We start from the raw sequence: 13,911 nt of genomic DNA, 5'->3' as shown, positions 1-13,911 counted from the left end.
ATTTACTTTTCCGCATTTGATTGGACTTCAAAAGTAATTAGACTATTGTAAAGAAAAAAGTAATTTTTTGTTGATAATTAAAAAGTCAGTGTCACAATAATCAGAATAATTACCAATTTAGTATGTGCCTTATGTAGCTGCTGGTTTATAATGCAACTCACATACTTTCTGTGAATAGTTGAGATAAAGTATTCACCAGTTTAAAAGATCCAAGTAAAATGATACCAGTATAACTTTTGAAACAGTTTGTTGAGCATATTATACCTATTATATACACATTTAGATTTTATCTGACTAATCTTAATAAATCTTAAAAGTCCAGAGAAAATTCAGAAAAGTCACTATAAAGAAACTATAAAATTGTTCTTGGTTTTTAATGTCAGTTTTTTCAGGAGTTGTGTGTTGAGTCTCCCACATGCCTGTAGCATTGTACTATGGGACCTCTAGCAACTTAAACAAATAACTTGATACTTGGTTTATGGTCCTAGAGGGACTGTAACACAAGACAGGAGAGCTCACCAAAATCTTTAACAGTCATCATTGTACAAAATGATTTCTCTTTTACACCGATAGCACTTATTAAAAAAAAAAACAACTAAGTCATGTTTTATGGTTGTTGTCAAGGACTAAGAAATGGGCTAAAGGGATTCAGCTGTCCAAAATCAGTAGAATCTAGCCCCTTGCTTGAGTGGCTTGTATTATAGAAAAGTTGACATACCTTATGGCAAGGTTCCATATCAGTAAAATGTCTTGTCAGGTTTGAGATGGGAAATTACTAGAAAATTTGTACTGTAGTGTTTATGTCACTCTTCTGAAAAGTATTATATTCCAGGTGCCTACTTTGATCATGAAGTAGAATGATTAAATGCATTTTGCCAAGTTAGGCTTGCTACCAATAACCAAAGGATTTGAGAATACAATTGAGAACTTGGAATTTTCTCCTGTTTTTGCTTTTTGTGGTTTTTCTATATTTTCTTCCTTGCCCTGTGGAATAATTCAACCAGTTATAAAAACGTTGGGCTTACAGAGTATCAAAAATAAGTTGGTTAAGGTTTGCCTAGAAAAATATTGTTTAGCATCATAAATTTCAAGAAATGTCCATTAGCTCCTCCTGTAGACATTAGTTTGATCTCTTTTCCAGTTACAACCCTAACTTATTACTTTTTAATAGTTTCTTTATATATAGTTCATTTTTCTGCACTTTTATTTTCAGTAGGTGAGTCAACACAAGATGGCAAATCAGGATCTGGTGAAAAAATCAAGAAACGTGTGAAAACTCCCTATTCTCTTAAACGGTGGCGCCCATCCACCTGGGTCATCTCCACTGAACCACTGGACTGTGAGGTCAACAACAATGGCAAAGACAGGGCAGTTCATTCCAAATCCAGCACCGCTGTTTACCTTGCAGAAGGAGGCACTGCCACAACCATGGTGTCAAAAGATATAGGAATGAACTGTCTGTGAAATGTTTCCAAGCCTATGGAGTGAAATTATTTTTTGCATCATTTAAACATGCAGAAGACATTTAAAAAAAAACTGCTTTATTCTCCTGTCAGTACCCCCTCCCACCCCTGCAACAAGGACTTGCTTTAAATAGATTTCAGCTATGCAGAAAAATTTAGCTTATGCTTCCATATTTTTTAATTTTGTTTTTTTTAAGTTTTGCACTTTTGTTTAGTCTCGCTAAAGTTATATTTGTCTGTTATGACCACAGAATTATATGTGTGTGTATCAAAAGTGGTCTCAAAATATTTTTTTAAGAAAAAAAAGCAAAAACAATGTATCGCTGATAATCAGTTTGGACCAGTTTCTAAAGGTCATTAAATCAGAAACAAATTAATACAGGTTTGACTGCAGTGGTGTCTAGTATCCATGTTTTATTTCTGGGCACAAGCTAGTTTATATGTTGATATGTTCCTGAACACATTATCTGTTGGACTTTCTTTTCTCTTGTGTTTTGTTTGAATGTGCAATAGTCTATAGGCCACAAGTAGCTTTCTCATAAGTTCTCTTCCTAACAGAATACGCATTCTTCCAAGATATGAACATTTTCCTCCCCCATCCTCCATACTTTCAGCAGGTCAGTTCTTTGACAGTGAATTTTTGCACAAGAGAAAGCAGCTACCTGATTTCTTGCTTTCTCTCTCCTTATGGAGAATGCAAAAACATTGTCTCAAAGGGCTCTAAAGAAGGAACTACCAAAACCTAATTTGAAATGCCATTTCTTTTATCCTTCCAAATCCTAAACATTTCCTTCCAGGCATTTTAATAAACATATTTGGTTCTGGTTTTGGAAGTTCGTAAGAGCGTAGAACAATGAGCAAGTCAAATATTAGCTGTTTTCCATTTTATTTTATTTTTTATATGTATGTTCATGTTCCATATTCATTTAAGTAGCACATTTTTATCAGAAAACTTATAGAGCTATACCTATATGGAATTTTTAAGTAGATAGATGGTTAACACAATATAGTATTATAGCCTTCATTCTCTGAATAGGCCATGTTTGACTCAAATAAAATTACATCCTGTTTAAAATAACTTCAAAAGTAATTCATAGTTTTGAACCTGTAGTATCTTTTTTTTTTCTTTTCCCAAGCAAAGCCTGGTAACTTTATCTGAAAATGATTCCTCTTCCCATGACCTAAAACACTGTGTGGAAAAATCATTCAACTGGCATGCCAAATCCCTGTGGAAGGAAGGATTGCTGCCAAACCTATCATTTTTGAGCAGCCTGAGACTTAACCTCTCTCTTTTCAAAACTGTTTCTTCACTAATCCTATTTTCATAATTTTTCCATTTGCCAGTTTTTCATATCATCTTTGATATGTGAGCATTTATTATTTACATTATATTAGAATGTACCTTTTAGTGATAACATTATGTATATTCAAATCATGTTGTTTTTTTAAAGCTTCCTTTGCTTCTTTCATTACTGATAATCATCTCTAAAACAATCTCTGCATGTTTTTTTAAATAAAGCACTTTATGTCAAATAAGGGACTTTTTTTATGAGCACAAATCGTTTTCTATCAATTTGCAAACAGTGAAGATCTCACTTTTTTTTTTTCCAGATTCTCAAGTACTTAATAGACATTAATTAAGTTCTAAGATTTCTCTGGGAGATAAAAAAGCTGAGAGGAAAACACAAATCCCAAATTCCTGATTGAGGTTTTTATCTCGTGAACAAAATTTTCTCACTCATATTCCTCTATCCACATCATTTAGCTAAAGACAGCCTAAATTTCCCAATTTGCTATCCAAAATATTTATGACTTGTGCATATAAGCCTTCTTTTGTTTGCCATCTACTGTGATCTTATGAAGTGAGATGTTTAGCTAGATTGCTGAATGTGGTTTTGAATTTAGAATTAACATTATTTTGCTAGTACCCAGGATTTCCACCCTTTGTATTTTATTGGCCTTTCTCTTGATTCAGATCCTTAACATATTTTTCAGTCATCTAGCATAAAAATTTTTCATTTTCTTATTTTTTTATCTATGTAATGAATTATTTATATTTTTTCCAATGAATTTTCACTTGGTTCTCTTGATTTTCAACGGCTTTCAACTGCATTCCAGGATATTACTTTTAAGTATTTCTAGAACATCTCTGAGTCCAAATAAATTATATTCCTTCTCCAATTGGAAGCATCGAAGGTAAATGACCATTTGAGGTCTAACTGATTTTTCCTGACAGAAGAGTTGTCTTACATTCTACTACACTGTGTTTTGGCCAGTTAATTGTAAGGTTTTCAGCATTTTTTGATGTTTAATAGTAAAATGCTTTCAAAAATTGGTATACCAAATTAAAGAACTCTTTATAGTTTCCCATTTTTATGCGAGCATGTTTAAAACAAATAATTTCCTTTCCCCATGTTTTTATTAGTAGGCTCTTGGAAAAGTAGGAGAAATAGTGTAGATCATTTTAATAAATTTTAAATTAAATTGTACATCAGACTCATTTTTTTTTAGAATCTGTTTGCTGTTACAAGCAAGCAAGATTATTTAAAATACTCATTTGCAACCTTTATTCATGTAATAATAATGTATATTAAATCTAATATTTAACTTCCATCACAGATTTTGCATGTAGAAAAGCATTTGGGTCCCTTTGAATTAAAGGCTATTCATTTAATGAAAAAATACTAAAATTCAACCTTAAAAGTATTATAACCCTAAAAGCATCATAATAGGTAATCAAAGTCTAATATTAATTCCCTTAACTATCCTAATTGTATACCAGAACTAAGTCATTGAAAGAACTTGATTTGAATTCAGTTTAGACAAAATGATTTAATTATAATTCCTAAAACGTTCCCTCTTTTTTTTTTTCCATTCCCTCTTTTTAAATGCATAATTGGAAAAAAATATTGGTGTAAAAAGTTATTGGAAGGCAAAGGAGTAGATACTAATACTAATTGGCCATTTATTATATACTGAATGCTGGGATATATATATATATATATATATATATATATATATATACACACATAATCTCTTTTACTCCTCATAGCAACCGTATGAGGATTATAGTTAATATTCCCATTTTACAGATGGGGAAACTGAAGCTAAGAGAAGCTAAGTAATTTGCCCGAGGTCCACATCTAGTATTTGACAAATCTGTGATTTTTAACCTAGGCTTGCTCTCTTCATATCTCTTTCATTGACACCACACTGCCTATACACTGTATGACAGTATGCATAATGGACTGACATTTTGTAAGAAATTTAGTCATTATACCCCAACACAATTGTGGCTTGTATATAAACCAAACCAGATACCTTAATGACTTTAGAAATTAGGCAAACAAAAGGAGATGTACAGACATGTCTGTAGTGATTGTTGCTTGAGAAAAAATTACTAATTCAAGACAAAATTCAATCCCACATCTGCCATCATGAATCTTAAAATCATTTCATTTCTCTTCACTCCTGACATTCTTATATTGCAGAACTAAAGGTAAAGTAAATTTTAAGGGAAAAGCGAAGGCTTATGGGAACAAAGACCTTTTCCTAAATTGATTCCATATTTGATTTCACAGAATTAATTTAATGTTCACTTTGTCTCATCAATCCTTTCACTTCATTTTGAAAATTTCTGCTTTTAAAAGTGACTTTAGAAAATTTTACTAATCCAGAGAACTAATTGAAGAGGATGTAGGAAGGATAGAAGGATAATGTCCTTTTTATATAGCAACTTGTATAGCTTCCTTTCAGGTATCCACTTGTTCCGGAAAATGTGTGTTGGTTCTGAATGTGAAAATAATTAAAGAAAGGTAGGAACACTCAAGTAAGTATGTGTTTCAGTGGGAGTTATCGTAAAATTCGGCAAGTATTTTTATTTAAAATATTTTCTAATTTTGCTTCTAAAGCCAAATGAAACACCTGATAGGCTGCAGCTATTTACTGAATTTTTCATTCTATAAACCTCTCTCTTCAAAGTCATTTAAAATGGAAAAAACTTTCAACAAACTTTTTGGGTTTTTTTTTCTTACTTATAAAAATGAATATTTCATTGGAGGTAATTAGTTCCTAGAATGTGAGATTACATTCTATTTCTATACAACATTTTATATATTTATGTTAAACTTACTACCAGTTATATGCAGGTTATTACATAACTATTCACAGATTGCTTTATATATTACTCTATCTTCCAAGCTAACTTCTTAAACTTAAAATCTGGACACACATGTTAGTTGATTATCTAGACCAGTTATCCTAGAAATTGTATAACAGTTCCACAGACACCCCAGGAGTCTTTTTCAGACTAGGAAGTTTCTAAATATTCATACCTTTTACTGTCAGTTTGCTCTTCAGCAAATAAGAGTGCATTTTAACTTTTAGATTCTGAACTATGTAAACTTTAGCCAAAACTACCTTGAGTGATCCATTCCTAAATATAATCCTTGATTAAGTAAATCTGGCAAATCACTGTTTAAACTAGTTTACACAAATATTATCAAAAGAAGGATATTCTACAGGTTCCCAGATTAAACTAACATACAAGAAAAGAAAAAATCCCAGGGCACTCTGATGCACCTCCCTGTTACTTTCCTTCATTCACCTCTTAGTTTCTGTCTTCACTTACTCTGTCCCTTGGTTATCTGACTTGCAATCTTCTGTGTCAGGAAAGTTTTCTTCATATCTATTCTGCTTCCCTCCTGATTCATTTTATATCCGTTACTCTTCAGTGTACTTCAGGCTTCTCAACACCTAAGTCTCAGTTCTTCAGACAGAATTGCTTTGGTTCCTTTAGTATTTTCTCCTCAGTTTTATTTTAATACCTACTTATATTTAAGAACACCTAAAATTATATTTTGTTATATTCAAATTCATTACTCCAGTTAAGTAATAGTTAAATAGGATAGAATTGAGAATTAAGATGTTACCATTTGACAGTGGATCCAACCATCAGATTGTCAGCAAATCAGCACTTAAGTTTATATTATCTAACATTTTCTATTGTGGAGTTTTATGATTTTATACTCTCATTAGTTTATAAGTAAAAAGCCGTGCATACAAAATTGTATATCATTTTGCTATTCTTTTTTAACCTTTATTGCAGCACGCTTAGCATTCATTATGATTGAGCCACAACATTTTACATATTTCTTTGCATCAAATATTAAACACAAAATACAATATTAACTTTCAAAAGCAAACCCTACAATAATCAGGTATTATCTACGAACATTTTTGCAGACCACTTTTGAAATACTCATCATAGTTTTGCAACATAGACTGGACTCTAACAAGTTTCATTTAACTTTTAAGTGGCTGGTTAAAATTGAGTATTTGTGCATATAAGGAAAAATTTAGGATTTTATCTCATGGCTGATAACATTTGAAAAGTAAATACTTCAGAAGAATTTATGCTGTTTACTAAAATCATGCCTAAAATAAATATTATATCTTGAAAATTCTAATTCCTTTATTACTGTGATATTCATAGTGTTACTATTAAATGTTGTAACATTCATTTTTTAAACTTGATTTGAGACCCAGATTTTAAAATCTGGGTAAGAGACAAGGAATCTTATCACATCATTAGGGCGTCCAGTTTATGATTGAACTTTTAAGCAAATTACTGTATTTTAAACTGCAACTTGTTTTTGTTTTTAATGTTTTAAAAGACAACATGTGGGTTTTTTACATTTTATTTGTACCTTTAGATTTCAGAACCATCTTCCTGTTTTAGACTCGCTCTATAGACATAATATTACTTAAAAACTCAGGGCCCTTTTCATCCCTTTGCACACTGAAAAACTTCAATTGATAGCAAACAAGCAGTTAGATACAGTTGAATTTGTTGCACACACAGTTCATTTAATGTTTCATCTTATGATTTGACTTCATTTACATAAATATAATATCAGCTTTCATTAATCATAAAAACTTGCCCAGTTTTATAATTACTGGATAGAGGGAAATGACTCAACTAACTGTCTAGATGTTGCAGCATATTTAGGCCTTAGAGTTGAAGCACAGTCTTCAAACGATTTCTGTTCTTTGGTTAAATGGTTATACATGATGGGACAAACTGTTTCATTTTGTTTTTGTGTTTTTAATTGGAGAACTTGATAAAGTTCCTCTGAGATAAAATTTTTCAGAGGTAATTTAACATTATTAAACTGTCTTCTAAAAGTGAACTAGTGAGTTTATAGCTTTCGTAGTAGCTTGGATGGTTTCAAGAAGGTAATCTATGGTAACCTATTTATCACATTGTCAGATCCAAATAGAATGTTTCTTTCAGACAAGTTTAAGCTCCAAATTGGTAAGCTGTATATGTATACTTAAAATTCTTGCAGTGAAGTTATTTGTAACCGGTCTCTTGTCTCAGGCTCTCCACCTTATTACCAATCCTCTTAAGTGTGATAGGGAAAAGATATTTTTAAAGAAGCTTAACAGTAAGAACACTGAATTAATAAAAGATGAGCTTCAAAGATAGGTCCTGGTTTAATATTGAATTGCTTGGCTTCTGTGGCTTTTCTTTTTCTGGTCACATTTATTTATTTAAACAGTTTTTGTATGCCTTGTCATGTTTCCATGGAGATTATATTGTATAAGTGTTTGTATAAGCTGGAATCATCCTTAATTTTCTGTTGATAATTTTTCAAATGAAGATAAGTGGATAATTGTAAAATACACTAACTCTTAGGGTGTTGTAGTAGCTGAAATATGGAAATGTGTAGCTGTCATGCTTTTTCTGAATGGACAGGAGAAACATAAGCTACAGAGTATTCATTTCTGAGGATGCTTTTCTGGTATAAGAAAGGCTGAAAAATATTGGCAATTCCTCAGAACCCTCTTTCTTGTTAACGGGTATCTTTTGTTGGTGTGTTTTGCTCTTACATTACCAATAGAATATCATATATGAATTTTATGAATAATTGCTTTCAGTTATTTTGCTTTTGTATAAGCCGTCTGAGACCTTGCTATGCTGTATAAGTTGTGTTTGATGGATCGGTGTGAGTATGAAATAAAGCAAATCACTTTTCTTTTGTATTATCTATTGATGCCACTATGAAAGCTGACATTAAGCCACTAAAGAGTTTTCTATGAATAACTGTAAGTAAATGCTTTGATATATATAAACCTAAATAAAAAGATTGTATTGATACAGAGACATTGGAGAAGAAGATTTTAAGAAAGTTCTTTAGGTTTAAAAATGGCTTGCTGTAAAATGGTGCATTATTCCATTTATTAAAGATCATATTAATGACAACAGTGATTGTATCTTTTGATTTTATGAGGTCATCAGAAATTGATTGTTAGTGTGTTATTTTAGGTATTTTGCACCAGAAGAGTAAATGTTCCATCTAATATGACTTTCATTACTCAGTATGATACCTCAAAAAAAAAAAAATCAACTAACATTAGAATAATAGTTGCACACTCACTATATACCAGGTATGGTGTTAGTTATTTTACATATGTTGATAATTCTGACAGCAGTTCTACAAAATGCATATTATTATTCCCATTTTATAAATTAAAAAACTGGGCTCAGAGAAGTCAGACACCTTGCCCAAAACCACAGAACTGGTAAAGATGAGATTCTAATGTATTTTCCATTTTGCTTTGAACTACAGTTTTCAGTTTCTAATTGTAGGAAGAGAAACTCAAAAATAAAAATGGAAATGACCCAGTGGCTAAATAGAGTAGCCAGGAACATACATGAAACAATTTGAGATTACTGAAAAGTTACCAGGTACCAAAACAACTACCTCTGTTGGCCTGACACTGCATTTGTGCTTCACATCATCAAATAATCTTTTCAGTTAGACCTTTGTATTTTTTTTTAATTTTTGAATTTTATTTTATTTTTTTATACAGCAGGTTCTTATTAGTCATCAGTTTTGTACACATCAATGTATACATGTCAATCCCAATTGCCCAATTCATCAAGACTTTTGTATTTTTAGAAGGCCTTGTTAAAATGAAATACGAGCTTGTGAAGGCAACATATTGTTTTTGACTCTAGATTAATTCAGTGTATTAAGTGCCCTGGAGCAGGATCCACAGGACAACCATGTATGCCAAGGGAACTTTTGCTTGAGGAAAAGCATGGTCTACTCCCATAGGCTCTGTTGTCACCTTACATAATATTGTAGGGATAATAGGTTTGGATTACCTTTTTCCTTTTGACTCACATTCCCAACCTTACTATATGTATGATGTTACAGAGTAACATTGCAGTCCTCTACAGAACCCACTGTGTAATGTTCAAGATGATAACTAAATGTCCTTAGAGAAAATATGATGACCTGGAGGAAATGTATAGTAATGACCTGCTGAACCTTTTAATAATGACTTACCACAAGTAAAATTCTCATTTACACCTACACCTATGTGATCCGTCTTCCCAGTTTATATACCTCTCAGCAAAGGACAAACTTAGATAGTAACTAATCTACCTCTTTATTCTTGGTGTTTTTCAAATTAAAGTCCAAATTCCATATTTGGGCAGCTTTCATTTTATTGGTATAATGTGTTATTATTCACTTCCTTGAAATTGAATCATTACTGCTGTACTGATTATGATACGATTCCTGCCCCCCAGGAACTTAAGCCATCTTGTGGAAGGCCCACCCAGGAAGAGGTTACATCCAATCAAGATGACGTGTAAGTGCCCAAATAAGTGGTAAACTATATGTTCAATATGTGTTTGAAGAGCCAGGGAAGACTTCAGTGAGGAAATGATTATTGAGCTGGGTCTTGAAAGGACAGCTGGGATTTCAGTAGGAAAAGTGAAGGCAGAATATCTGAAGTGACCAGAAATAAAGGAGCATAGAGACTGGAAATAAAGCAGAACATGTAGAACCAAACAGACATTAAGACTTTTGAAAACCAGGTTTTGGACTTGCTGTCATAGACAATAGGGAGGCCAAAGTTTCTTAGGAAGGAAAGACCTTGATAGAAGTAATTTGAAGAAGTTTGGACTGACAGATGGGCAGGATAGATTAAAAAGGAAAGTGACTCTACTGGGGGCAGGAGAGGAACTGCAAACAAAATGCAATTTCAGTTGTGACCAGTAAGTTCCTTTTTTGAAGGAGCATCAAAAAACTTTTTTGAACACCTATTGTGTAGCAAGCACTGTAGTGGGAGATAAAAGACACAGCCCACCCTCAAGGTGCTCACAGTAGATTTGGAGAAAATTTTAATTGGAGAAAATTACAGTACAGATTATAAGTATTGTGATCGAGTGAAAACTAGGGGTATTATGGATGTACATGGCAAGGATACCTAATCCAGTCTTACTGAGTCAGAGGCAATTTCTCCTTTTGAGATAACTTTCCTGACTGTCTTAAAATATAAGTAAGAATTAGTTTAGAAATGAGCAATGGCCCTCTAAGCAGAAGCTGCAGCACCCACAAAGCCCTAGAGGCCGGAGAGGGTGGAGCTTTTACTGGGGGGGTGGGAGGATGTTAGATGGGAGTAGAGTTTGGGGTTCTAAGTGATGGTATGGAGAGAGATGATCCAGAGGAACCCAGATGACACAGACAAGACTGTAACACAGAAGGGCTAGCATACTATGCTAGGAGTTTGGACCTGTCTGGAAGCCACTGGAAGAATTCAAGCAGGGAAGGTTCAAATTAGATAACTGTTTCGATAGGCTTTTAGTCTTCCTTTTTTTGTTGTTTTCTCCCTACTCCAGGCAATTTTATACTCTGCTGCCAATCATCTTGTCAATACCCTTATCAAGTTGCCAATGGTTCATGCTCCTCGACCTGAAATTCTAAGTTGTCTACTGTGCATCAGCCACTCCCTTTCTAGCATTACCTTCTGCCACTCGACTCTAGTTTACAGCTACTTGCTGTTTATCTCCTTACTGGATTGTCAGCTTTTTGCTTCAGGGAGGGAGTCTTATCAGTGTTTTCTGTCTCTGAAATACCAAACTTGATTGATATGCTGATACCAAAATAGTTTTTAAAATATTTTAGATTCTCACCTGACTTCTCTTAATCAGGCTTCTTAGTCCATCTGAGTTCTCTGGGTGCTTGAAAGTAATTTATCTTAAGGTCATTCAGTAAGTTATTTTGTGATATTCGTGGCACATCTTTAGGGTTAAAATTGACCAAAATGATAAGCACTGAAGGAATGTGTGGGTGTGCTTTATATATATAAATGCAGAGAGCTTTAAATAAATGAATACCATTATTACCTATAAACTACATTCAGGAGGCATGGTTTTAGAAAAAGTGAGCTAGAGTAAGTGGGTTTGGGAAATAGGTCCTTCAGTTAAATGCTTTTATCTTTTTTGTTTTTTACTATAGTGTCTTTTTCTCTTTACTTTTTTGGTCATGTTAAAAAAAACAGTAAAATCACTGTTCCTCAGGTACCCAACAGCAAGTCTGTGCACCACTTTGACCACCAGGAGGCTCTCTTATTTCATGTTCTAAGAACTGGAGGCCTCTCCATTCTTTTCAAAGACTAGATGTCTCAAATTTGGTTCATAATGTTTTCTTATTGATTATGAATAATAAGCAGGACAGGCTCTGTGAACACTATTTACATTAGAAGAGTCCAGTGCATTTCGTTGACTAAGAATGTTTGGGCTATTAGGCAGAAAATCTACAGGTTCCCTTCTCTCCAGAAGAAACAAATACCAGAGCCAGGACTTGACAAACATGACCTTCTTATGACTTCACTGTAGTCCTGCAGTGAAACATAGTGTACAGTTCCTGAAACATTGGAAGAGGTGACTAATCCTTAGTTGTTCGAACGTTTTCATGGAACAATGGCATTTGCCAGAATTCGATCAAAGTTTAGCAGAGTTCTATAAAGGCATTTTATAAGCAAAGTTAGGTTTTAGTTTTTTTAAAACCATTTTTACTTTGGCTTTCTTGATATTTTTTTCAAGGACACAATTTCTGATTATTTTTCCTCCTTATATTTTCTCTTCTCTGATTATTATCTACCTTAAAATTTCAGTCATATCAATATTCAGAATTGTTGAGCAGCCTTCGGTATTACTCTGTATGGTATCATAAGAAGGGAAAACAGGTCCAGTTTTTTTTTTTACTTAAGATGCCTTCAGATGTGTAAACTGACAGGAAGTTCCCCAATTATAAGAACTTATTTGGGGGCTTCCCTGGTGGTGCAGTGGTTAAGAATCCACCTGCCCATGCAGGGGACGCGGGTTTGAGCCCTGGTCTGGGAAGATCCCACATGCTGTGGAGCAACAAAGCCCATGCACCACAACTACTGAGCTTGCGCTCTAGAGCCCACGAACCACAGCTACTGAAGCCCATGCACCTAGAACCCGTGCTCTGCACCAAGAGAAGCCACTGCAATGAGAAGCCTGTCTGCCGCAACGAAGAGTAGCCCCCACTCGCCGCAACTAGAGAAAGCCCGCGTGCAGCAACGAAGACCCAATGCAGCCAAAAATAAATATAAATAAAATAAACAAATTTTTTAAAAACTAACTTATTTCGAAATTTTAGGTGGTAAATGAAGCTACTGGTATCTCCTTTACTAAATGTGAAAATGAAATAGGGAAGAATGAGACATTACTACCTCTATCCTGATAAATGGAAATACCCCAAATGATCAGGGGGTGTTGAGCTAGAATAGATCATACCTGACTCAAATGTGAGTTCAGGTTACCTATTTCAGAAATGTTGGATAAATTTTAATATTATTTTGTCTTTTATCTAAATCTGAGGTACTATTTTCTCATGTTCTCAAAAGAGAAATTATTTTCCCAGTCTTCCAAATCTTTTTGGATTTGAGGGCTGTTTCTGTTGTGACACAGTTCAATACTTCATGTGTTTTCAAACAAGACATCTTTCAACACGAACATTTTTAGCAACATCAAGACTGATAGACTCACAATGTAAGTTTGTGCAGCCACTATGGAAAACAGTATAGAGGTTCCTCAGAAAACTAAAAATAGCAATGCCAATCCTGAGCATATATCTGGATGAGACTATAATTCAAAAAGATACATGCAACCCTATGTTCCTAGCAGCACTATTCACAGTAGCCAAGACATGGAAACAACCTAAATGTCCATTGACAAATGAATAGACAAAGAAGATGTGGTATATATATACAATGCAGTACTACGCAGCAGTAAAAAAAGAATGAAATAATGCCATTTGCAGCAACATGGATGGACTTAGAGATTATCATACTAAGTGAAGTAAGTCAGAAATAGAAAGACAAATACCATATGATATCACTTATAGGTGGATTCTAAATTTGATACAAATGAACCTATCTACAAAACAGAGACTCACAAACATAGAGAACAGACTTGTGGTTACCAAAGGAGAGAAGGGGTTGCGTAGGGATGGATTGGGAGTTCGGGGTTAGCAGATGCAAACTACTGTATATAGAATGGATAAACAACAAGGTCCAACTGTATAGCACAGGGAACTATGTTCCATATCCTGCAATA

The 13,911-nt window shown here is 33.7% G+C and overlaps 1 protein-coding gene across 3 annotated transcripts in view; it reads left to right on the top strand.

Moving 5' to 3' along the window:
• Positions 1-8,730, top strand: part of BMPR2 (bone morphogenetic protein receptor type 2) — a 201,816-nt gene extending 193,086 nt beyond the window's left edge. For all 3 annotated transcript variants that reach the window (XM_073807380.1, XM_019939102.3, XM_073807381.1), the window contains one exon: positions 1,214-8,730. In XM_073807380.1, coding sequence (XP_073663481.1) covers positions 1,214-1,464 — 251 coding nt within the window. In that variant the 3' untranslated portion in view covers positions 1,465-8,730. The remainder of the gene's footprint in view (positions 1-1,213) is intronic.
• Positions 8,731-13,911: the final 5,181 nt, after the last annotated feature.

Source organism: Tursiops truncatus, chromosome 7, assembly GCF_011762595.2.
Source record: "Tursiops truncatus isolate mTurTru1 chromosome 7, mTurTru1.mat.Y, whole genome shotgun sequence".
Classification (NCBI taxonomy): domain Eukaryota; kingdom Metazoa; phylum Chordata; class Mammalia; order Artiodactyla; family Delphinidae; genus Tursiops; species Tursiops truncatus.
The sequence above is the reverse complement of the archived record's forward strand: the minus strand, read 5'-3'. Positions and strand labels throughout refer to the sequence as shown.